Source organism: Syngnathus scovelli, chromosome 17 (assembly GCF_024217435.2).
Source record: "Syngnathus scovelli strain Florida chromosome 17, RoL_Ssco_1.2, whole genome shotgun sequence".
Classification (NCBI taxonomy): Eukaryota; Metazoa; Chordata; class Actinopteri; order Syngnathiformes; family Syngnathidae; genus Syngnathus; species Syngnathus scovelli.
In genome coordinates, this window is record NC_090863.1 from 12,156,096 (window position 1) to 12,181,180 (window position 25,085).

Below are 25,085 nucleotides of genomic sequence, written 5' to 3' on the forward strand. Positions count from 1 at the left end.
GTAGATGTAAAAGAAAAAAAGTAGGGTTGTTTTTATTTTTTTTTTAAGAAAATGTCCTTTGTATTATAATTTTTCTTTTAACTTTTATTTTTTTTTAATTTTTTTATTTTAAAAAAACAACAACAAACAAATAAAAAAAAATTAAGATAAAACATGCATGGAGTCACGTTGGACCCATTCTAATGGTTTGAAAAAATTTTTTTACAATGTAAGATGAAAGATAAAACTTTTCATTACTGACATTAAAACATGTGGCAGGTCACATTGACTTAGGAACATTTATTGTAAAACAAACACTGGTTCCATTGGCGTTCTTAGTGGCTAATGTGTTTTTTTATTACGTTGACTGAGTGGTCTTTTTTTTTTCCTCACAAACACACACACTGACACACGTAATCAGATGTTTCCCGTGGAAATGGGATGTTTGCTCAGCATATGCCTTTCCGCTTACTACCATAGAAACTGTGAATGAATCAAAAGTTACTGACTGACTACATATTCTTTTTATTGCCGGGTCATGTGTCCATGGACATTTGGACCTTCTGCTGGTTTATGAGTGAAGTAAATGATGAAGGTGAATGTACAGGGCCAGAGAGATAAAAGCGGGCTAAAGTCCGTGAGAGTTATAGTAGTCGTGCCTGTGGTCTGTCAAGCTTGTTCCTCTTTAAGTCTCTTAAAAGAAATGTCTGAGTATTAAAAATAAAGGCGATGCAAGCAAAAGTGGAGTTAAGCCCCCCCACCCCCCACCCCTCCCTTTTTTTTTTTTTCCAAGGAGTCTACTGGGGACACAGGGAGAAGCTAGTAATTACGGTGGAAATCCCAGGTTCCTTTTCGGGCCTGCAGTGCGGCATTCTGAAACATTTTCAACTGCCGTGCATTTACAAACTTTTACTCTCCTGCGACGTTGTCGGCATTGGAGGCTATCGGCCCATCTCTCGCCGTTCATCTCGGGAACGCCGATCAATACCGCTGTCATGTCAGGTCGACATCAATACGTCTGCCATTGTGGTGGAGAAGAAGGGGAAAGAAAAGGAGGCGATGTCGCACAGCACACAAAATGGAGGATATCGAATGGATGTTTCGAAACGAATGAAGCGATGATATGAAAATATGGTTTTAGAAGAGAAAGTATGACCTTGTCACTAGCTTGCCATATTGGAAATGTGAATAGGAAGAAAACCAAAGTCAAACAAGTGTGCGCGGTGCTTTCAGGGCCTGCGGGAGTAACGCTTATGACTCAATCCTGTTAAGTGGTGAGATAAGTCATTTGCGAAAGGTGTTACCTCACCATCTGATCACTTGACGCCGCCGACACAGAAGAGCCGGCCACTCACGGACCTTGACAGTGCGAGTTTATTTTTAGTATGTCCTTTACTAAATATTTGTTGGGTAAGACTCAAAAACGTTTTTTGATGATCACAAAATTGTCTTTGATGTTGACAAAATTGAAGTGCTCTAAAAAGTCTTTGCAACCCCGATTGAAGCTCAAGTCATTCCATGTACTGCAGCAGTTTTTCAGCATCACAATTTCCTGCAAAACTGCTTCCTTGACAGTCACAATCATTAATGCGTCACACTCTAAAGGTTGCCAACACTTTTTTTTACAACTCATGATAAGACACACTTTCCTTCTGCTGACTGTGTGTTCACATGCTGTTCCCAAAAAAAAAGGGGATGCTGCAAAACCTTTGGCCCACTTTGTCACATCCAAATTGCGTTTTAATGTTGCCATTTGTGTGCTCGCTGACCCAGCTACTAAATAGAGCTGGACAGCAGGGGGCGGTAGCTTTGACTAATTGGAGGCGGAATACAAACAGGAAGGCTGAGAGCCAACTTGTTTGGAGTTCATCCAGTTCAAGCTGTAGACGCCAAGCTCAATGACACTCAATGAATAAATGCTACAGTGTACAACAAGGAGAAGGCTGACCTTGGATGTTACAAATAAGTACACTGCAGTTGTGGATGTTGTTTGGCACAGAGTTGTTCTGTTCAAGTGGTATCAGTGAATACTCAGTTGAGTACTTATAGTATCGATCTGAAAAATAAGTGGTACCGAACAACATGTTACGTACCAGGCCGGGTGATTAGTCGTATGGAGATGCTGACAAGGGGGTGTACAATTGTGCAAAATGACAAAGGTTTTTGTCATTGGTTGTTCGGCATGATGATGTTCAGGAGACTGGTTCAGGGTTAAACGAGGTCAAGGTTGGCTGCTGAAAAGCAACGCAGGAAGAGGAATAGGGAAGTAGTGTGTGTATGCAGCATAAAAAAGTGAAGACTTAAGCAGCCACATAAGCAAGGAGAGTCCACGCATCACATGTCCCATGTCATTGTGCTGAGCCAGCACATGTGAAGAGGCATTGATCTGCACACGTACACACTTTCCCACGTAAGAAGTCACAGAGCACATACACACAACGGATACTTTATTGCAAGTGTTGGCTTATCATTTGCATTTCCAAGAATTTCGTCATTACGTGCGGCTGACGTTTGATGATGTGTATTTTTGAGTGAAGGGACCATTTTAATGGCATTTTGGATTCATTATCCATTTGCTACGGAGGATGGGTTGACATGTGGAAAACAATTTTCAGGAAAATCAGAAAATACTCAAAAGGCAATTATCTGGCCTAGCCCCTGGAGGGTCCAAACATATTTCAGTGGGGGCCAGTGCAGTTGTAACTTCAACAAGGCACGATGAAATGGTGTCTTGTAAATAAGAGCTTGCTGACAATATGATCATTATTAGAGAGAATGGAAAGCTATTTTAGATTCACTAGCAAAGGTAAAATTGTATGTTTTCATTTGGGCTGAAAATGAGTTCCACTCGGCGCCTGTACAACTTCCATGTGGAGTTCTTCCTTGAACCAGTCAGCCGAGCAGTGCATGATGTTGCCTGCCAAGTCAAAGCAGTTAAGAATGTTTATGGTTAATGGCGGCATTGCGTTATAGTGAGGACAGTGACATTGTAGTACTTGTGCACAATGTCAGCGTGAAAAACGATCCTTTGTTATTGCTTTGTGGGAGTATAGGAATATTTTGTTACCTCCATTGTCAAGCCAGAGGCAGGCCTCACTCTCTGCGGATTTTAACGAGTTTGCTTTATGATGCGTGCTACAATTAGCTCGGTGGCTACTTTAGGAATCACCTATTTAGAGCACACCGGCCAACATTTTGTCACCGTTCATGGGATTTGTTAGCTAAACTTGAGCAATAATGTGTCTGACATGGGTATACGCTGGCATGCAGCATGTCAGCACTTAAATGAAATAAAAGTCAAACGTTTGACCTATTTGGGTCAGGTTTCCTCTGTGAGGCAGGAGGTAAAAAGGCACAAAAACACCCAGAGGGAATAACCTCATTAAAAAAATTGCCAAAGAGCATGTGTAACGGCCAGCAGTAGGCTGTTTGTGTACACTGCATTATTTGTCGCGCTGCTTTGACGTCCTCCAGTGTAACATTTACAAAGGAGTTAAAATGAAGTGAAACCCTTTCATGACACCTGACACACCACACAGATGGAAGCAAAACTGCAGTATGTTATCATTGTGTGCAGATCTTATCCCAAATTGTATTAAATAATTGTGATAAATATGACAGGGACGCTTGGTAACTCCTCTGAAGACCAAATTAAAAGAGCAGAGTTGGTCATTTGTAGCCTGCTCGCCATATTTCGCCTGCATTGGTCATAATCTTGTGGCTAAATAGTATTATCATATTTAACATCCTTTTTATTTATGATATAAATATAATTAGTTTATCCATTAATCCATCCATTATCTTAGGCTTTTTCTTACAGCTGATCCCGTTACAAATTATTTGGTGAAATGAATGAATAAAAGAATTGATGAAATACGTTTAATTAACCAAGTTGAAGAAAAAATGAACGCAACAAATACTACAGGGACTAATGTAGATTATTGGAGGACAGTCTGGATTAAATAATGGAACGTGATATCAAATATTCTTAAGTATGAAAATGACAACATGATTAATTCATATTCCTATTTTGGTGCACCCACTCAACGCACAGTTGGTAGAAGGGGACTTGATGACGTCACCGTGCTGCATCATTTCGTATAAAAAAAATATTAATTGCCCCGTACATGCGTGCACGCGCACGCAACACCAGTGTCTGCGTACACGCGCCTCGGTTTCCCACAATTCCTCACTCGTCGGCACGGACGGCGCGGAGGGAGGGAGGGCAGAGGGCGGACGGAGGGAGGGAGAACGAACGGCGGTAGAGCGACGGTGCTGTCAGGCAACACGAGCCCACGCACGACGCATGCAACCCGCGTAAACAGCCCAGCGAGCAACGTCTTTGGTTCTGGTAATGAAAACAGTTTTGTCACCTTTGTATGTAACGTCACGGTAAATAGGAGGGGAGATCATCATCACGTCAGAGGCGCCTCTTTCAGGATTGGGAACGTGCGTAGGTGACACATAGTGATGTTTCTATTGGGATAGCTACGTTCAAATAACTCATCTGTGCTACCTAAACGTTAGCCCGAGAGGCTAAAGTTGACGTGAGGCTAAAGCTACTAGGCTACAATTTAAAAGGTGAGCTAGCTTGTTTGATGTATCAGCCTCGAGGCAAAAGGGGGGAAAAAAGTGAAACGAAAACAACTCTCGAGTGCAAACTTTGATTCAAAATGACGCCTCCGGTTGTGGCTCGGCGCAGAGCTGTCGCGAGGGAGGTTGGAATTTGTTAGGTTATCGTCGGCCAGGAAGGCACACATTGTGGAGCAGTTTATGATCTGCACTGCGGGTAGGCGTGGTCAGGGTGACACTCACTCGGTGTGGCTGCTTGGGAAGCATCTTCGCATCCCTCCAGTTGCTGATCTCCATCGGCTGCCTGCCTGCCTGTTGAGACGCACACTATGCTGTTGTTCAACATTATGGGCCTTGTTGTCCATTCATCTGCTTAATAACTGCATGTCTGTGTAGCTATTCCCATTTTGTGTCAACTTTCCAGGAATAGCAATGGTGTGCTCAAATTTGGCCTGATATTAACTCCTCACATCCTCAGATTTTGGAGTGGATGTCAGAGTTTTTAGAAAAATGAGCCATCACTCTGGGTTTTTATTGTGTGTAACTCATGTTTCATCCCCCCCCCCCCCCCCCCAGGAAACACTTTGGCTCTTCTTACATTTTTAAGAAACAGATTCATCGCAAGGCACAGTAAACAAGCTTTTTCACCAAGCAGTTGAATTTAGCACTGAATGCTTTAGTTTTTGTTTTCATTGTAAAGACTGGTCGGTCCCACTTTTCAATGCTCTTTGATTTAAGTGTTGAGTTACTTTTGTTGATACTTTCTGCTGTGGACTGGTAAAGAGATGATTGTCACAGCGGCGTTACGAGGGATTTTCAAGCATACAATAGTAATAATGTTGCATAGCTGACCTAACAAAACCGCCTTGGTGGAGAAACAATCCAGATCAGATCAGCAGGTGGAGACGTGCTGTGATGCTGTGACCAAAGTTAGCTTGCATTGTGTGTATGTTCATAGTGGGTCACCTTGTAGTTTCCATTTTATAGTTTAGGTGTCACAAAAATAAGACCAACGGAAGGTTGGCGAAACAGCCGCAAGAATCCTTTTGCTGACTTGGCTGAATTTTTTATGGAATTTTGTTGAGTGTGCTTGCAAAAAAAAGGGGGGGGGGGGAGGGGGTTACGGCCTGTTGGATGACCTTGTACTTTCCATACGTGAAATATGGCTCTCGCTTGGATTGAGAGCAGCCAGACTGAGTCTCCTGGCAGAAGACCCTGAAGATGAAAACAGATCCCTGGTTGTTTGGATATCTGGAATGGTTAAGGCCGGTACGACACATCGCACTCAGCAGTGAAATGTGAAAGCGTAGCCAGGGAATGTTTTCCACATGTCCACTTGGAAAAGTAGCGCAATCAGTTTATGCCCCCAAGGTTGTACAATTAAAAACAAAATGCCTCCAAACTTTTGAATTTGCCTGCCAGTACGCATGTCTAATCCTAATTGTTATCCTTGTGGTCATTTTGTACTTCTGCAGTCAATCAAGGTCAAGCATGGCAACATTTTTTTTTTTTTTAATCCCATTATTTCCTGAGAGAATGATTATCATTCATTTGAGTCACAATTCAAGATCAAGAATAGTTGAATACCTTAAATTCAGTGTAAAAAGACAACAAATGCATATAAATGAAGCTAATCACATGATTACAGATGAGAAAACAGGTTGTTTTGGACCAAACAAATCAATAGTGCAGCCCTCCTTCTGTCTGCAATTCAGGCCACTTAAAAGCACTTTAGGGATCTGGAAGCTCTTAATCCAAACGTCCAGACCCAGCAACATGGTTTTCCGTTACAGCGGCTGGGATTGTGTGCGGCAGCTGTCAGCAGCCCGTGTCGGGAGGGGCCGGCTTCCCATCGCCGGCGTGACGTGTCAGAAAAACGCCGGCGATGTAAATTCAGCACGCCTCCAGGGGTGCTTGCTAGCGTAAGCGGGTCGGGGAGTGGGGTGCGAGCAGCCCAGCTGTGTTGCAGTCCGGCTAATGGCACCCGGCGCAGATGGCCGCTGCTCATCCTCTGCATATATGCGTGATGATCTCAAATGAACCTTTCAGAATGAGATTACCAGCCATCCAGTCAGCACTGAGGCAGGCGCTCAGTGACATCGATGTAATATACCCCATTCACTGTCATTTTAATTAGGGTTGGCGATCAAAGGAAATCAACCATCGCTTATTTTATGGCACAAAACATACTCTTAAGAGGAACATTTGCCGTACAAGTGTTACTTCCAGTATTTGTTGATAACATTGATGACGGAGTCTGAACATGCTGGAATTCTAAATGCGATAAAGGCTGAGCCTTGAGTTCAACGCACTTTTGGCTGTTGAATCAAGCAATTTCTGTAAGTGCCTTGTCCAAGCTTAGACTCCAGTGACTTTTGTCGTTATTGACTTGGATCGCCTCGCTCTTTTTATACCATCATGAAATGAGTCGTGGGTAGTGAATGCATCTTTCTTTCATGCATAATGCCCGTGGCAGTCCACGCACAAGACCACTTGTGTGCTTTGTTGTTGCGTGACTGAATGTATTCTTCCTCATCATGCCGAGATGCCCATAGGAGGCAAAGGTTAACTGCGCCTCCTTTTGGATCGTGCGACTTGATCACTTCCTGCTGCAAAAGCTTGTCAATCATATTCCGTTACTGACTTTTTGCAAAGTTACATCATGCGGGTGTTTAAAAGCAACCTGATCAGCACGTTCGGAGTGACCAAAGTTATCTCCACTCAGCCAAAAAGCAATTTCAGAATTGCTACCAATGCCTGAGGTGGAATTTACAGCCGCTTTTAAATCAGCGCCATTCATTTCAACACCTCAGGTCGATTTTTTTTTTTAACCTTGTGTTGACTGTCGTTTATATTCTGGAAGTTTTGGAAGATTAGAGTCTGCCTGGCCAGTGTCGCTAGCTACTGTTGACATGTGTTTGGCCTCTTCATTATTCTTTGAACAATGATTTTTTTGATGTAGCATATATTCATAAGAGTGTGGTATCCCATTCTTATTGTAATCGTGTTACATGTGATAGAAGCCTGAAATGTGAAGGTCTCATGCCTGTAGCATTAAAACATACGGTGGTGTCGTTAGCATACAAAAGTAGTAATGGGCTGCTTTTAGTTCTACTTTGTTTGTAGTATCTTTATCCTTTCAGTTTAATCTTTGGTGCAAAGCATCTTTTGGGGGAACACCTCAGACCACAGTGCTGCCTTTGTTGATCACCGCGGTGTCCCCGACATCCTCGCTACCCCGGCCGGGTAAACAGAGCCCTATAAATAGAGGCGAAGGGAGGAGGAGAAGGGCGGCTGCAGAATGGCAATCGTTCACCGCTAGCAACCCCACAGTAGCAGACACTCACAAATCTTGCACACATGCCCTCTGATCTCTCAAGTACAGCCTCCGGGTAGTTCAGACCAGTGGGGCCCACCCCCCTGAGCACCAAATACTATCTGTCGAGCTGCAAAACACACCGTCGTACGTTTTCTCTCATTAGCTGAGATTAGAATCTGCAGGATGTAGCGTGGCCTTGGTTTTCTTTCACTTTGTTCCCCTTCAATGCAATTAGCTTTGTGAAATCCACAAAATGTTTTTAGTCAATACAGGCAACACGAGCAGAAATAATACATTAAAATCAAACCCATAACTGTTGGGTTGTTTATATCAACGATTCAGCCTTACTTTAAAATGTTTGCTTATCTCACTCTGGTGAATGTCTGTTAGGTTTACCGAGCTGTGTACGGCACTCCTTAAGCTGACTCATCCCTCCCCTTCTTCCGCTCCAGCGTAATTTACCATGACAACCGAATCAGGCGCAGACTCTGAGGCCAAGCAGCAGCAGCAGCAGCAGGAGGAGAGCGTAGCGGCTCCCAAGGAGAACCCAAAAGCTGCTGAACCCGCCTCACCTCAGAACCAGCTGGAGCAGCTTCCCGCCGCCGTGGGGCACAGCACGCCGGCCAGGAAAGAACAGGTCAGCTTGTCCACTTGTATCATATCGAGCTCAGCCTGAGACAATTGTGCCTTTGTGTGGAAAAGTGATCATTCTGAGCCTGCAGCAAAGGAACACATGACAAAGAGGGGACGAGTTCACATTCCACTGGTAAAATGATGACTTGGACTTTTTAGTCATAGCATTCACTTTTTAACAGAGTTTGGACTTCTCTAGTGGCGCCTCCTTATCGTCAAACCACCTGCTATACATTCCATGGTCGTTCGGATTCCCAACACACCCACGTGCCTCCATAAAGTAATTCTACCTAGCAACCCAAATATTCGAGTACAGAACAATTCAATTTGTTTTTCTATAAGGAGAACTCAAATCCTGCAACAGACATGACATTGCACAACTCATCAAAAATAAAAATAAAATGTATATTAAAGCTTCTGTAGAATTTCCACCTCTTGGCACGCTTTCTTACGGCAGACTGCATTTATTCAGTCTTTACGAGCTGCAAATGTGTGGTCATCATCTGCATTTATTTATTTTTTCGTTCACACAACGCAGCTGGTTTGAAGCTTTCATTTTATCGGCAATCCCAAAACAAATCTTCTGCCAAACTGAAATGCACACTCTTGGTAACGGCGTTTGGTATGAGGATGCAGCTGTCCATTTTTTTGCGTGCGTCATAACTTGGCTGAAGTTTGAGCCAAAATGCAAGAGTGATGACCGCTTGAGATCTTTTGGCCAGTGTCCCAATTTTAAGAGCTGGATGCAAAAAAAGTGGAACTGCTATGTGTTTGCGTGCAAAATCACTGACCCAAGCTAGAATGTGGCTTTTGCTGCCAGGACAAAATTACGGAAGGGTTCTTTTCATGCTTTGAATATGAATCATAGTAAGCTCATAATGGTTACATAAACTTCAACAAGTTTTTTATCTTTTTAGTTATACTTACTGTTTGGGCCTTGGTCGTTTTCTGTAATGGAGCCAGACGTTGCGACCCCTGCCTGTAATTGAAACCGTCTGTGAATAATGTTTGATTATCCAGTAGGGACAGGAACTCATTTGGAGAAGCGGTGGTTCTATTTTTGTCTTGCAGACATGTGACAGAACTGGTGCTTTTGTTTAACATGTCTCCATGAAGTGTTAGGGAAGGGGAAGCTGCATGGTCTCTGTGGTCTCCAAATATTTTTTTTATAGATCATTCATCCAGCCAAATGCATACCGTAATTTCTTGAATAACACGCATTTGGATATTATGTTCACGCACACATTTTTTTTCCCTCTGTGCACGTTAAAAAAAAACAAGTATTATCCACAGTTTGTTAATTTGGTAGACATTAGATTTTGGTGTGTGTACTGTAAAGGTAATGTAATTAATGTTCATCAGATACTCTGTCATCAGGATACGCCAGAGGAAGACCAAGAGTCCCGCCAGTCATCCACCAGTCGTCTGTCCAGGTCTCCTTTAAAAGGAATGAAGAAGGTGAAGATCATGCAATGCAAAGTGACACTATTGGATGGTTCTGACTACACCCTGACTGTGGAGGTGAGTGAGAGCTTTGTCTCCAATGCAAAGTGAATAGGAGTAGCTTATCTTACCTACCCTAAACATGGTTAAATGCTTTCCAAACTTGCTTGCCATCACCAGGACATATTCACAGACATGATCCACCATCTTGTAACCTTGATCATTTTATTACGTTGTACAGATGAAAATTGTAAACCTGCTGCACAGTTACTTACTGCCATCTCATGACATTGTTATGTATTCTTCTAAATAATATGTTTTTGTTGCAATATGTTGGTGACATCATTACTTTAAAACCACAAATGATTAAGCATTATAATTCACTTTGTCTGGTTACGTAACAGGTGGGATGAAGTGCAAAACGGCATGCTCCTAGATGCATTGTCACAAGATTTGTTTCATTTCACACAAGATATTTTTCCATGATATGGCCGTATTAACATGACGGTAAGATTATTCCAGAATTACTTAAAATCTTGTAGTGGCCAGGAAAATATGAATCGAACTAGAGCTTGAAAAGCCCTCTTGTTTGTGTGTGTGTGAAGGCCATGCCGGTGCAATTAGGGTTAAAAGTGTTGAGCTGCTGTCACAGCACCAACAGCACGCTGCATTAGTCTGACAAGACTCCGCTAATACCCTCAGAGACATCCTGGCGGGATTAAGTCTCCTACCAATTGTCCTTGTGGCTCTTGCATAATCACACAGGAACGCTGCACAGTTCTCAGGAGAGCTATGCACTCAATGTGGTTACAAGTGCGAGTCCTGCTAAGCTAATAGCTCAACTGACAACTATAATAGGCGTGTGACCCCCCCCCCCCCTTTTTTTTTCCACTCATTTAACTCGCATAAATTGTCCTGGTTGATGGCATTGGAATATTAAACACTGTATACTGATCAGTCAGCTACATGTTTGTTGACTCCTCACAGAAGCGGGTCAAAGGTCAAGTTCTCTTTGACAAAGTCTGCGATCACCTCAATCTGTTAGAGAAGGACTACTTTGGGATTACTTACAGAGATGTGGAGCAACAGAAGGTATTGTGACAATGTCAAGACCATGTGTTGGTTTGCTTACAAAAAGATGACGATTTTTTTTCTCTTGTCTTGACAGAATTGGCTGGATCCTACTAAGGACCTGAAAAAGCAGATCAGGAGTATGTGTCTTTTGACTTAAGATGTTTTTCTAATGGCTACACTGCAAATAATAAGAAGACTGCTCATGTTCCTATCCTGGGGGCAAGCAGAGCAAAACTAAAAACTGCTTGATAAAATCTATCCAAACTTCTTTCTTCTTCTCAGCTGGTCCCTGGAACTTTGCTTTTAATGTGAAGTTCTACCCTCCAGACCCCTCCCAACTGACCGAGGATATCACAAGGTCTGTTGGCTTGTTTTTTTTTTTGGTGTTTTCTTTGACAGCTTAAGTTTTTCTAATGGTTTTCTCCCCACTCTTTTAGGTACTACCTGTGCCTGCAGCTCAGAGATGACGTGGTTTCTGGTCGCCTCCCCTGTTCCTTCGCCACCCACACCGTTCTGGGCTCGTACACTGTACAGTCGGAGCTGGGCGACTACGATCCCGAGGAGCTGGGCAGCGACTACATCAGCGAGCTACGCTTCGCACCCAACCAGACCAAAGAGCTGGAGGAGAAAGTCATGGAGCTCCACAAGACTTATAAGTAGGTGACACTCAAGTAGTGCCCACTTAAATGACTAATCGCACATCTTCAGAGACTCCACCGTTTTTTTAACCCAGTAAAGGAACATTTTAAGTGATGTTGTATTTGTTAGCATCTTTTGTGATGCTGCTCTGGAAGGCAACACATGTTCCCAGAAATTGGATTTGTGACTTTCCACAAATGGAGGGTGGGGGCCATCTGTTGTGCGTCTGAGCGTCATGTTCTCTCTGCATCGCAACGATTTGGGAGTGATTTGATGCGGTTGAGGGCGCAGGGACGCAGCACAGTAGCAGTCGGTACGAGGCTAAAGGCCGTTGTTGCTAAAAATGGAATGCGCTCACAGCTGCTTGGTGGACATTCAGCTGAAAACATCCACAAACGCAACAAGAGGAAATTGATTCGCTTTGGATTTTATGCCATGCAACTGAATTCTCGTTTGCTTTCTGTTGAAATTGATTGAATTCTCCAGTGTTCTCTGCTTTCCGCAGTCCTTTTCTTCAATGTACCTGTTTGTTTGTTGGTGTCGTTCAATCAGGGGGATGACTCCGGCTGAAGCGGAAATGCATTTCCTGGAAAATGCAAAGAAGCTGTCCATGTACGGTGTGGATCTCCACCATGCCAAGGTGAGAAGAAGGCTTCAATTCTATTCTTCTGCTTGCTTTGTCATTGTGCACATAGGCCTAGTCTGATAGAAAGCGTGAGCTTTGCCTAAGGCTTGTGGCATATTGGGGCCAAGGAACTATGTTGAAGTGACACAACAAAACCCTAACCCTTTGGGGAATGTGTAGCGAGATAACCTTATAAACCTAACCCTAACCCTAGCTTTGAAAGCCTACTTACAAACCTTAATCTTAGAAACCCTAAAAGTAGTTGGAAACCCTCGTTGGAAACCCTAACCCTAGCTTTAAAACCTAGTTCAAAACCCTAACCTTGGTTTAAAACCCTAGTCGGACACCCTAACCCTAGTTTGAAACCTTAATTAGCGATAGCAAGACTCCTTGGAAACCCTAACCCTAGCTCTAGCTCTAACCCTAACCCTAGCTCTAACACTAACCCTAACCCTAGCTTTGAAAGCCTAGTTACAAACCTTAATCTTAGAAACCCTAAAAGTAGTTGGAAACCCTCGTTGGAAACCCTAACCCTAGCTTTAAAACCTAGTTCGAAACCCTAACCTTGGTTTAAAACCCTAGTCGGAAACCCTAACCCTAGTTTGAAACCTTAATTAGCGATAGCAAGATTCCTTGGAAACCCTAACCCTAGTTCTATCTCTAACCCTAACCCTAGCTCTAACCCTAACCCTAGCTCTAACCCTAGCTCTAACCCAAGCCCTAACCCTAGCTTTGAAAGCCTAGTTACAAACCCTAATCTTAGAAACCCTTGTTGGAAACTCTAACCCTAGCTTTAAAACCTAGTTCGAAACCCTAACCTTGGTTTGAAACCTTAATTAGCCATAGCAAGACTCCTTTTAGGGTTTCTAAGATTAGGGTTTGTAACTAGGCTTTCAAAGCTAGGGTTAGGGCTAGGGTTAGAGCTAAAAATGCTCCTTTAGTCCCAGCTTGTCGCATCTACGGGAAATTGGAAACCTTTTTTTGGCGGGTGGGGTCAATTACAGCTACTGGCTAATTGTGACAACGCTCACTCCCTAACTTACGTTAGAGTTTGATCCTTCATTGTTCTGATGAGTCGTTGATTTGAGGAAAGTCTTTATCTGTCTTGAGTGAATGATTAATTAAAAGCAACTTGAAACAAATCCATTTGACGCACACTATTAGCAGTCATGGCTGCCACTGCGATGCCTCACTTGCACCACCACCACCACCACCGCCATCGCTGCACTGCTGACTCATCATTTCACCACATCTCCTTTGGCTTGCCAGAGGCCGAGTTGGCATCTTTAAGATGTCAATCAGCCATGAATCTGTTATCACCCGTCAAGAACAAACATTGGAAAAAGTTATTGCATTCGCGTAGTGTTATCAGATGATGGTAGGAGATAACGTTGGCTCGATAAGACTGAGCGAGCGTCATTGCTCAAAGTCCAGTCCAGTATTCATTCTCCTGTTGATAAATGCTAAAACGTTATCCAGCATATCAGACCGGCCTCCCTGTTTTGTCTCTTCTCTCACCGAACGCAAAGTTGGTAGGGCGTCTCTATCAAGGCTTGGCTCGTGCGCCGGGTGAGGTAAGCGGCTGCTTATTGTGTGTGTGTGCGTGCGCGTTCCACATGTGCATGTGGTTGAACACACTTTTCAATATCCCAGTAAGACTTCCCGCTTTGGATGGGCTCTCCCCCTAGCAAAATGGCTTCCACCTGAGAGCATAATGTCACCCGCCATTCTTGCTTAAGGCACCCCTCCAGTCCTATTTTGAGGTAGCAGGACCATTTGCTTGATTCCACTCGCCACCTGCCTGCTTCATCCCGATAACAGTCAGTGCTGTCCTATAAACGGTGCTGTATCGGGGTCACTTGATCATCCCCCGGTGTGTTTGTTCCCAGGACTCGGAGGGTGTGGAGATCATGTTAGGAGTGTGTGCCAGTGGTCTCCTCATCTACAGGGACAGGCTGCGCATCAACCGCTTTGCCTGGCCCAAAATCCTCAAGATCTCCTACAAGAGGAACAACTTCTACATCAAAATCCGGCCCGGCGAGGTGAACGTCTAATTTTGTTAAGAAGAAACTTTGCGCTTGTTTTAGCCGATCTGATCATTCGTTTTGGGTCTCAAGTTTGAGCAGTTTGAAAGCACCATCGGCTTCAAGCTTCCCAACCACCGTGCTGCCAAGCGGCTGTGGAAGGTCTGCGTTGAACATCACACCTTCTTCAGGTGAGACTTGCAAGAGAAGTCATGGATTGATTTCCATTTTTGGTTCATGTACGTTTAATGGACAGGTGTCCAAAATGATTGTATCCATGTATAGGAGGTAAAACAAAACAATTAACATGTAACATGCACACGTGTCACATTTGACAGGCTTGTGTCCCCCGAGGCCCCCCCAAAGAAGTTCCTCACCCTGGGCTCCAAGTTCCGCTATAGTGGCAGGACACAGGCGCAAACTCGCAGGGCCAGCTCGCAGATCATTCGACCGGCCCCCTTCTTCGAGCGCTCCGCCAGCAAACGTTACAACATGTCACAGAGCTTGGACGGAGGTAAGGTCCCCCCCCCCCCCCCCCCCCCCCCCCCCCCCCGCATTGTTCAATGTCCAGAAACGAGCGCCGGCTCCCGCGCAGATCTCATCGGCCTTTCTGCGTTTTCCAGCGCCCATCACAGAGAACCACGAGACTCTGATGAGGGACAGCGACAGCGCCGCCAACGCCAGGGGGGACATTATCACCACGGTGACCACCGAAAAGAAGGCGGAGGAAGAGAAGGCAGAGCGGGAGGATGCCCGCGCCGACACGACCGCCGACGCCGGCACCCCGACGGCGGTCAGACAAGAAGCAAAGGTAAACGACCGTTAAGCAGGTGCCCGAAGACAAATACCTTTTTGGAGACTGCGCTCGTTTTATATTCTACAACTTTGAAATCGGTTTTAGTTTTTGAATTTCCTTATGGCTGATGAAAAAGAATCACTTGCTTCTAGTTTAGACTTTGCTTTTCATCTTCTTTGTGCTTGACTAATTTGCTTTTTCCTCCTGTCCTTCCTTTTAACCCCACACTTTTTCTCATGTGTGCCCATGCGTATTGGCCTCCTTTCCCCATCGGCATTCATACACTTTGCACATGCACGCATCCCGTCCGTCCGTCCGTCCGTCCGTCCCTCCATTAGCGCTCCCCCTGTGCCTTCACCGCCAGCGCCCTCGGCTCTGAGCTCTCACTCCCTTCATCCCCCGTGTCATCGACAAAAGTGCGGCGGCGGCGCAGGGAAAACGCGCGCAAACGGGCCTCCTCTGTGAGCCCGGTCAAGGACGGTGCCGGCCGCCGCCGCCAGCAGGCCCGCTCGGATCGCCAAGCGGCCCTGCTGGCGGAGCGGGCGCTGCTGCTGTCGGCCCGCAAGCGGCGGCTGGAGCAAAGCGGCGGTGCGCGCGGCGGCGGCGGCACGCTCTTCTCCTTCTCCCTGCACCTGCCCGACCTGTCGGCCGTCCTGGACGAGGACGGCTACCTCAGCTTCCCCGACCTGTCGGAGATGCGCTTCCTGCCTGAGTGCGCTCAGAACTTTGTGCCCATCAAGTCGCCGTCGCTCATCCCCTGCTTCCTCTTCATCTTCTTCTTTCTGCTGTCCACCTCCTTCTCCGTGCCCTACGCCCTCACCCTCTCCTTCCCCCTGGCGCTGTGCCTCTGCTACCTGGAGCCCAAGGCAGCCTCGCTGACCGCCTGCATAGCCCAGGGCTACCATGACTATGACAGTTCAGAGGAAGAGGAGGTGTGTAAGAGTTGAACCCCTTTAACGCCCGTCCCGTAAGGCGCTCTGCTGTTTCGCCAGTCCAGAGCCGACCTGGAGACTCGTCTTGTCCCAGTGTCTGTCCTACTTTCAGAACCTCACACTCACTCATCATCATCATCATCACCCAGAGAAGTCACCATTTCACATTTGATTGGCTTGATAAGAAAGATAGTAGACACTCTCGCTAAAGGAGACATATTATGCGTTTTCACATTTGGAAAAAAAAAAGTATTTCAAGAGTTGTAATTAATATCTGATTGTCAAAATAATCAAGAATTGTCGCACACTGTTTTTGTTTAGCTCAATGTAGTCTTGACAAATCAGTGAGTCATTTGTTACCATGACGACCATAGTGACACTGAAGCAAGTGGCCACTATTTGCGGAAAGATGGCAGCTCAAAAGAAAAAAAAAAATCCAGCAAAACTCCTCCATTTACAATGGAATCCGCTAGCATGCTAATCTGCGCTAAAACTTCAATCAGCTCGCCTTTTGTCTTGAGCCCTCGTGTCTAAAATATTGGATTATATAATTTCATACTCGGATGAGCAGGCACTCCAGAGACTCAACGATTTGTATGCCACAAGTCACTTTTCCCCCATAATATGTCCCCTTTGAGTGTTTACTTACTAATCCCTGGCTGAATCCCATTTAAACACACAGCTTTGTGCCTAACCCGTCTCGGTGTCATTATTCTTTTATCCATGACTCCTTTCAGTCCAGACCGCATGAGAACGCTTCCATGATTCTCAACTCTCTGCATTGCTCCGCATTGAAATGCTAATCCCCTTCCAGTGTAAGTAGGCAGTGCCAAGATATGAGCAAAGGTCTTGGATCTCACATGATCTGCGTGATGTAATGCAGAGATGTGTCAAATGTGCATGGGGATGGATGAGAGCCTTCGAAATTCAGCCAGCAAAGTGGACTGACTGAAGGTTTGAGCTTCCTCTGAGTCTGTTTTGCTTGCTATTTGTGCAGTTGTAATTTGCTCTTCTTTTCATTTTCTTTCTCTGTTGTTTTGCGAACCTTCTCTGGAGCGTTCGTCTCGACTCGAAAAATCAACCCGTGCATTTCCATTTTGTTTCCATCTGTCGTTATCTCAAGGCTGAAATCCTGAAGCCGTGTGTTGTTTCACTGCATTTTTACAATGTTGGGGTGTTGTTCTGTTTGTATTCCTTTTTTTTGCCGCTCGGAATGCTTTCCGCGGCTTTGGCAAAGCAGACCGACAGCGAACAAACTGACTTTGCCTTCGACGGGGATATTACTGCCACGGAGGTTTGTACGTCGTGGGGGAGGCACGGTGCCGTTTTGAAGCATGAATCTGCCATGTGCTGAGATGTAATGTCGCGTTTTATTTACTTTACATTGATGTCAATTTGTGCACGTGAAACCTTTGTTGTACTAAGTATGAGTCGGAACACACAAGTGCAAAGGGCCACACTGAAAGGAGAAAAAGATAAAAATGCAGTACATTTTACTTATCAGTTGTGCCACTATGTGAAAAAAAACGTGGTATCCATCTTACTAGAAAAAAAACTTGATGAGAACTAGCCAGAATCAGAAACTAATTTCTTCTCCGGTGTGGCCTGATGACTTCACTACACAAGGTACCTTGGCAATTGGCACTTTTTTGTTTCGTTTTTTTCTTCTACATAAAGCGTGACTGATCTTCCCTTTATCTACCACCCTTCTTGCTACCTATTTCCACATGCCACATTTCTCCGCTGGCCTTTCACCCCCCCCCCCCCCCCTTCTTGTCACCACCACTTCACCTCTTTTTTACTCGTGTCACTATTTCTTCACTCGCTGTCAGTCGGATGCGGACGACGACTCTGAAATGCCCACTCAGGTACGTCGCGTCACGCTTCACTGCCTGCTGCCAGTGTCCAAGCCTGATTTAGTTATTTTTTTTCCCCTACCACCATTTTGTCTTCTTCCGTCCAAGTCAGCCTAGTTGACGCTTCTTGTTGGGAAAATGGAAGCCGGGCTTTTCCGTCCTCGATTGCTTTGTTGAAGCTCCCAGCATCTGAACCCGCCCCTGTTTGTTTCTCCCCTGCAGCGTAGCGTCATAAGACGAGTAAAAGGGGAAAACGTTTTTGTCAAGCACAGTAATCTGATGCTGGAGGTTGGTAAGAAAATCGAAATAATCCTAACAGTACTGATAGAGCATTGGTGTGTCCAGTGTGTCGGGTTTCTTGGAGCAGCTCGAGTTGCTTCTCTGAGTATTCAGAGATGAAACTTCATCTGTCTTAAAAAGGACTAACAGGATTTGGGAGTTTTGTGCCGGTGCTTTGTAACTCACCGCATGTCTTAATTATTGCATCAGGTCGTTTTTTGAACTCACGCAACATCGAAAGCTCTAAGATGAAGACGTGCGATTTTGAAATGAGTTGTGATTTTTTTTCTCCCCCTCATTAAAGGTCAGAGGTTGAAATGCCCGAAATTGATTAGATGGTTGACTTTTGTCTCTAAGACTTGTATGACAGTTGCTACTAATTATATTCGACCTCAGAGGCTTGACTGCATCTCATGAGACGCCTACGAAGCATGTAAACAATAAGTTCCCTTTTATTTTTGGGGAGGGGTATATTTCCATCCCTATTTTTGTTCATGTTTTACATTTGCAAGATGACTTTGCATACTTGAAGCATGGCAAAGCGTCCCAGCCTTCAACCCTCTTATTATGGTCACCTGGCCACTCGCTATAGGACACAGAGCCCCCCGCTGAGATGGTCAAGCACCAGACCAACATCAGCGAGCTGAAGCGGTCCTTCCTGGAGACGGACGCCAGCGTCCCAGGCCTCACTGAATGGGAGCGGAGGCTCTCCTCGTCCCCGGCGCGCTCGCCCAGATCTGACGAGCCGCCAATGATAGAACCTCTGGAAGAGGAACAGCAGGATGTAAGCACGGGTTGATTGATGACGTGTGTTTAAAGTAGCAATAAGACTGGAGCATTACATTTTATGTGGGTGCACATGAGAATATGATGATGGGAAAGAATTTGAGTGCTGCACATTATATCCAACGAGTCTTTTGCCGTTAGCAGCTTGATCACATCATTTCTCCATGGTTGGCATTGATTTCTTCTTGCGGTCACTGCGACACTATTTCTGGGCTACTTCCTGATCACTGATACCAGATGAATTTTTAAGCTGTGTTTATTTGTGTCTCACTTTTTTTCTTCCCTCTGCAGGAAGAAGATGAAAAGCCCGCCGGAGATGAGACAAAGGCAGAACCTAAAGTGACCGAGGTGAGGTTTTCCCCTGGTCTTTTTTTTTTCTTTTCATGGTTCCGTTTGCACATGTGTGTATTTTTGCATTGTGTTTCTGCATAGCTGCCACTGTCCTTCCTTCTCTTTGGCTTTGTTCGTTGCTTCATTTTCTTGTGAACTTAATAGCGTCACCGCATGCTGGGTAATGAAAACTCAACATGCTAGGAGAGAGAGGCTTTAAATCAGACAAAAGTAAATGTACTCTGATCCTTGTTCCTTGATGCAATATGATCCAAGTGGGTCTTTAAAAGTCTTGTTTATCTTGCGAATACCATTTCCAATAAGACAAGTGTCTCCCCAGGCGGCAGAATATCTGCTGAAATGCACTGCGGATAGTTCCCTAGCAGACGGAGCACCCCCGCAGGGGATTAGCCCGTCGGCCACTATGGACGATGACGTTTTTGCAGCCGAGGAGAAAACCCCCGACTCCCACGACCAGTTGTCCGAAAAGTCTGTGGATAGGCTGAGCCCGGGTTCCGTCAGAGAGGAAGTGTCCCAAGCTATCACCGACAAAAGAGGCATGCTCATCATCTTGAAGGAGGCCGAGGTGGAAGCGGAAGGGAAAGACGATGTGGGAAAGCTCCTCTTGAGTAAGATGGAGGCGCTGGTGGAGGAAGCGTCTCCAGTCAAAGGCTCGCCCAAGAAGGCCATGGCCTCGTGGGTGTCGGAGGTGGCAAGAGCCGAGGAGTCTGAGGTCTTCAGAGTGCTGACGGAGGAGATGCCCAAGACCTTTGAGCAGTCAAAGCCCGACGTGGCTCAGATTACGCTCTCGGAGGCCGCGCCCTTAGCAGTGGTAACTGTATAAAAAGTATTCCCTCATTAACCCCCCCCCCCCTCCCTGACAGCAGCCTAACAATAAGAGTGTCATCCGGTGCTGTGCATGGCTAACTCGCTATGCTGTCCCTTAACAGCCAGTTTACCTTCACGCCGCCGCTTTTTTTTTTTTTTTTGCTTGTTTTTGGACCGCTCGTGTTTATTTTGGGCTAATGGCTAAAAACGCCTGCACTTGCCTTGCTTACCAGCTGCTCCCATAGCTGATGAGGAAAGCAAGTGGATGGGGAACACTTTTACCACGCTGCATTTCATTGTCATAATTTCAGTAAGAAATCATTTTTCTTCTAGGAAATAGAGTTTATTTTCCTGTGGTGAAATTAAAATCTTGTTCATAAAAGACTTTTTGTCACATACTTTACAAATTTGCACCTTTTTATTTGAAACACTCGTGTCAAAACTATTGACACGGATGTGGCAAGGATGTGTTCCAAAATCCTAAAAATACCTTTGGTATATTGCAACTTTTACCACATAAATCAGGATTTTTTTCATCATAATTATACCTTTTTTTTTTTAGCTTGAAAGTTAAACCACCTTGATTTGCATTACTTAGCAGCTACTCTCACAACGGATAAAGGAAAAGAAACAGCTGGGCACTCAAGTAAGACGAGCTTTCGCTGTGCTGCAACATTTTACTCGATGGCGCCACCTGGCCCGCAGCCACCGCTGCGTCTTTTCTCCCCACCTCATCCAAGTCCCCCTCCCACTGAAAACATTGTATGGCTCTACCTGCTAAGCAACAACAGAGCAACCAAAGCTTAGTTCCGGTATTCCATACAATCCACCAGATATTTCCCCTCCTTTCTTTCTCTCTCTCTCTCTCTCTCTCGCTCCCCTTTTGCTCTGATTACCCGTCTCACTGTCCTGTCTGTCTCTTCCTTTCCTCGAATCCTCCGTCTTGTCCTTGCCAGTCGACTCTCGGATGGATTTCTCCTTCTGTGACTCCTGAAAAGGTGACCACACTTTGCTGGTCGGTCACAAGCTGACTTTTGTTGATGTGTTTGTTTTGCCCAAGGTGTTGTAGTGCAAATGCCTCATCTCCCACAGGTGATGTGTGATGGAAATAGAAATGATGATACAATTCATATTTTTTCTTATTTTTTTTCTTTCTAAAAAATGTCTTTCTATTAAATACAACTTGACTTAAAACCAATTTTTTTTTTCACGTTATGTCATATTTATTCATCCATATTTCAATGTGTTCCTAATGTGTCACTCATTTCCTTTGTGACGCAATCATTTTCATTCACAGGCATCAGCTGACGTGGAGCAGAAGAAACTTCTTGCCACGGAGATGGAGGCAGCGCCGGAAGACCATACAGTGAGTATCCACACCAAAGGCAGCTAAATACGATTTAGCTAAATCCGAATAAATCCAGACTAAGATGAATGCAGTAGTAGAAAGTCGGCGCCATTTCAGATGGTGATGTTTTTCTTTATTGTATTGTCCGGCAGCGTGCGGACGCGGTCTGCGCCAAAGAGATGCCCGTGGTTCATACAGAGACCAAGACTATCACATACGAGTCTGCTGAGGTGCGTGCCAATAGCAAACTTGTGTCATCAAATGCCGCCTTCAAACTTGGCCCGGGTCGAGTCTCTAAATCTGTCCCGCACTTTGTCAACAGAACGACATGAACGGCGACACAGACCACGGCGTGTTGCTGAGCGCCCAAACCATCACCTCGGAAACCACCAGCACCACCACCACCACACACATCACCAAGGTCAGAGTTCATCGTTGACACTCGGCATGGAACAAACTGACTCACTTCTGTGAAATGGGCTTTTTGTGAAACCATTTTTTCTTCTATCTAATCTGTCAGACTGTGAAAGGAGGCATTTCAGAGACGAGAATCGAGAAAAGGATTGTCATCACGGGAGACTCCGAAATTGACCACGATGAGGTATTTTCCTTTGAAGCGCTCATTTTTCTTTGGATTTTGAATTAAAACGTCTTCGATCCTTCTCAGGTGCCCAACTGAGCCACTTACAATCAAAGGGGCAAAGCATACAGCCTCAAAATGAATGGAATTGTTTGCTTTTGATTTGAAAATCTGGATAACAGTGACTCCCTATCCCTCCCCCCTCCCCCTCCCATTCTCTGCCTCCCGTCTTGGTGACCCCCTTCTGGCGCTGCACCTGTGCACATGTAGGCTCTGGCTCAGGCCATAAAGGAGGCCAAAGAGCAGCATCCTGACATGTCAGTGACCAAAGTAGTGGTACATAAAGAAACAGAGATCACGCCAGAGGAGGGGGAGGACTGACCCAGGTAAGCCAGCCAGTCCAGTCCTGCTCCCCGCTTCTGGCATGCCCGCTTCCAATCATCCAACAGTGGCCCTCTTCTCTCTTTTTTTGAATATACTTCTATGCAAATGCGTTTTGTTGTCGTGCTGGGATAGAATAAGGTCAGCCTGAGCGCACGTACACAGGGGATATCACGCTCTCAACTTGTAACGACAAGCCCTCCAATCCCTTTCCGCTAATATCGCTGTCATGCTCATGCAATCTCGTGGTGGAAATGCTCCCCCTGTTGGACATTATTCAAACCCTACACACCACACCACAAACCCACTTTAGCAACAATTTAGGCAACTAGTCCAAATGACTTTTTTGTACATACTATGTATGACCTGTAGGAAGTTGATCAAATACGGATCTATTGACATAGACTGTTTGGCTTCAGCACCAGCAGTCTCTTGAGAGATAAAATACCTGCTCGACCGGCTCGTGCAAACATGCCAACATTCAGCGAAATCTGATCTGAAGCGTACACGGGTGTGCCTCAGTTGGCGGAAAGCTGGCTCAGTAACTCATGTGCAACAAAAGTCAGTCAAACATCAAATTTAGCTTAGCCTTTAATTGTTTGCTTTTAGGGACCCCCCCCCCCCCCCCTGCCCCTCAATTGTCTTCATTTACAAACACTCTTGAGTGTGAATGTGCATGTGAATGCAGTTGACATAAGATGGCTTGACAACTTGGTTTCATTTGTCAAAGAAAAACAAATAAGACATTGTTTGTGGGGGTGATTGGCGCATTCATGTGACTTTTAAAAGACTAACCTAAAATGTTGGGTCAATCCCTGTTTGACCCAATTCGGGTTCTTTTTGACCCCTTCTCCATGATCACAGCAACAATCCCCAAATTGTTGCAGGTTTGGGATGAGCCTGTGTGCGTACGTGCGTGCGTGCGTGTGGGTGCTTGTGCTTGTGCTTGTGTGACTCAACACTTGGGAATGTTTGCCTTTTGTCTTGGCTGCTTGGTGTATTAGTCCAAGTTTATTTCTAAGTAGAACTACTAACCAAATATTGAATGTTTCCCTTGCAGAGTATTGATGCACACGCGGTGCTGGGGCGACCACACAATGACCAAAGTTGTTGTCAGCGTGAAATTCAAACCTCACATTGAGAGATTTTTCTTTTCACCTTGTTTTTAACAAATGCGAACACTTGCCTTGGCTTGTGCTCTCTTAAATGTAAAATTTGTTTGATGCCAGCATTGCCGGCCGGCCTCGCCCCAGACACCTGTGCTATCTATGCCAAATAGATCTGCTTTTATTTATTTTTTTTAATCCATACTTGACATACCTGCGATGCTAACACCGCTAGAACCTCGTACAGTGGAACGTCTTAAGGTCGATTAAAGACACTGAAACAAATCCACTCAATGGGAAAATTGGATGGATTGGATGTTAAGGCTAGATCAAAAACCAGCTTAAATGTGCCGCACACATTTCATTTCCTAACTTAGCACAAAATTAGCAGAAAGCACTGTCCAAACCTAAACACAATAACAGATTGTATAACGGATTAAAAGTTCCTAATGCTACGACCTTAATGGCGTTTGACTTTGGAGGTTCTGCTGTATTGTGTCCATTTTGTGCTGGTTCCAACCTGGTGTGGATGGAACGAAATATCTGTAGCCGCTTTCATGCGGAGACCCTGCAAAATTGCGGCATCAAGAGCTGTAAGGACGTTCTGGCATGTGGCGTCATCTAACGATACTGTTGCTGGATGTCATGTCACTTCGTCTCTGCTGCGGCCATTTTGCGGACACTTTGTGCAAAAGGGAAAGATTCTCAACATTATTGGCACCATTCGGGACCTCAATTTGAGTCTCAGTGCTGACATTCATGCACTGACCTGTGTTCTTTCCCCCCCCCCCCCCCCCCACTATTCCAGGAATAACCACGACACCCCAGAATTCCACTGTCGACGGCGGGACCTGAAACTCTTCCTCTCCCTTCCTCATACTCCAGCTTGGCCGCTAGTCGCAACCATCCAACCTGCAGAAGAAAGGAACGCATGCAGCAAAGGATGCAATATGGCATTATTGTTATCGTCATCACACATCCAAGCGAGATTATCCCGGAAAAAACTGTACGATGTTAAAAAAAGTAATAATAGTTAAAGCAAGTTGCTTTCACTGCCTTATGACCTAAAAGCGTTTTTATGAAAGTAAGTGTTGTAGCCAGCTTTTTGTTTTTATTTATGAAAAGCCATCACTCCAAACAAGTTGCGTAGACGTTTAGCGCGTGCACTCTTTAACCTTCCTATAGATGGATTTCACGTCAAGTATGCCACTTAATACAAACACTTGGCCATGTTCGTTCATCTCTCATTGTTGATTTTTTTGTTTTGTTTTTACTTGAACTACATTTTTTTAACAATCATTTCAGTGTTTTTTGTGTGCGTTTGCATCGACGCTATGACGAGGCTTTTCATCAGCAAGACGCCAAGGAAATCATTTGAATGTGCCTGTTCAGGCTTTGAATGTGTCCGCTGTACGCCAGCCCCTCATAGCACCACCCGTCTCCATCGCCAAGTACGTTTAACTCCCGATGTTTGGGAAAAGTGACAGATGTGGGTCTGTTTTGAATTGCAGTTTGCTTCTCTGGTTAATAAAACGTTGACACATCACAATAAAAA

General features: G+C 45.0%; 1 protein-coding gene across 17 annotated transcripts; it reads left to right on the forward strand.

Annotated features, from left to right (window-relative positions):
* Positions 1–4,182: 4,182 nt before the first annotated feature.
* On the forward strand, positions 4,183–25,085 carry epb41l3b (erythrocyte membrane protein band 4.1-like 3b). 17 transcript variants are annotated; one of them, XM_049747383.2, is made up of 26 exons: positions 4,183–4,330; positions 8,323–8,507; positions 9,866–10,024; positions 10,934–11,038; positions 11,115–11,157; positions 11,303–11,378; positions 11,458–11,676; positions 12,212–12,299; positions 13,814–13,858; positions 14,174–14,326; positions 14,402–14,499; positions 14,647–14,822; positions 14,932–15,119; positions 15,443–16,036; positions 17,277–17,330; positions 17,869–17,904; positions 18,764–18,955; positions 19,249–19,305; positions 19,628–20,119; positions 21,072–21,113; positions 21,413–21,481; positions 21,616–21,693; positions 21,786–21,884; positions 21,984–22,064; positions 22,314–22,429; positions 24,339–25,085. In XM_049747383.2, exons 2-25 carry the CDS (start codon positions 8,334–8,336, stop codon positions 22,422–22,424), a joined length of 3,429 nt encoding a protein of 1,142 aa, XP_049603340.1. In that variant the 5' UTR covers positions 4,183–4,330; positions 8,323–8,333; the 3' UTR covers positions 22,425–22,429; positions 24,339–25,085. The 17 variants fall into 17 exon arrangements, with proteins under 17 accessions (XP_049603340.1, XP_049603344.1, XP_049603349.1 ...); XM_049747387.2 differs by having other exon boundaries at positions 9,881–10,024; XM_049747385.2 differs by having other exon boundaries at positions 4,193–4,432.

Excerpts from the sequence above, each read along its gene's own strand:
- epb41l3b (XM_049747383.2), top strand. The coding sequence starts at position 8,334 with ATGACAACCGAATCAGGCGCAGACTCTGAGGCCAAGCAGCAGCAGCAG. Across the intron at positions 11,677-12,211 it reads GAGCTCCACAAGACTTATAA|GGGGATGACTCCGGCTGAAG; the intron begins GTAGGTGACACT and ends TCGTTCAATCAG. Across the intron at positions 22,065-22,313 it reads CCGAAATTGACCACGATGAG|GCTCTGGCTCAGGCCATAAA; the intron begins GTATTTTCCTTT and ends GTGCACATGTAG.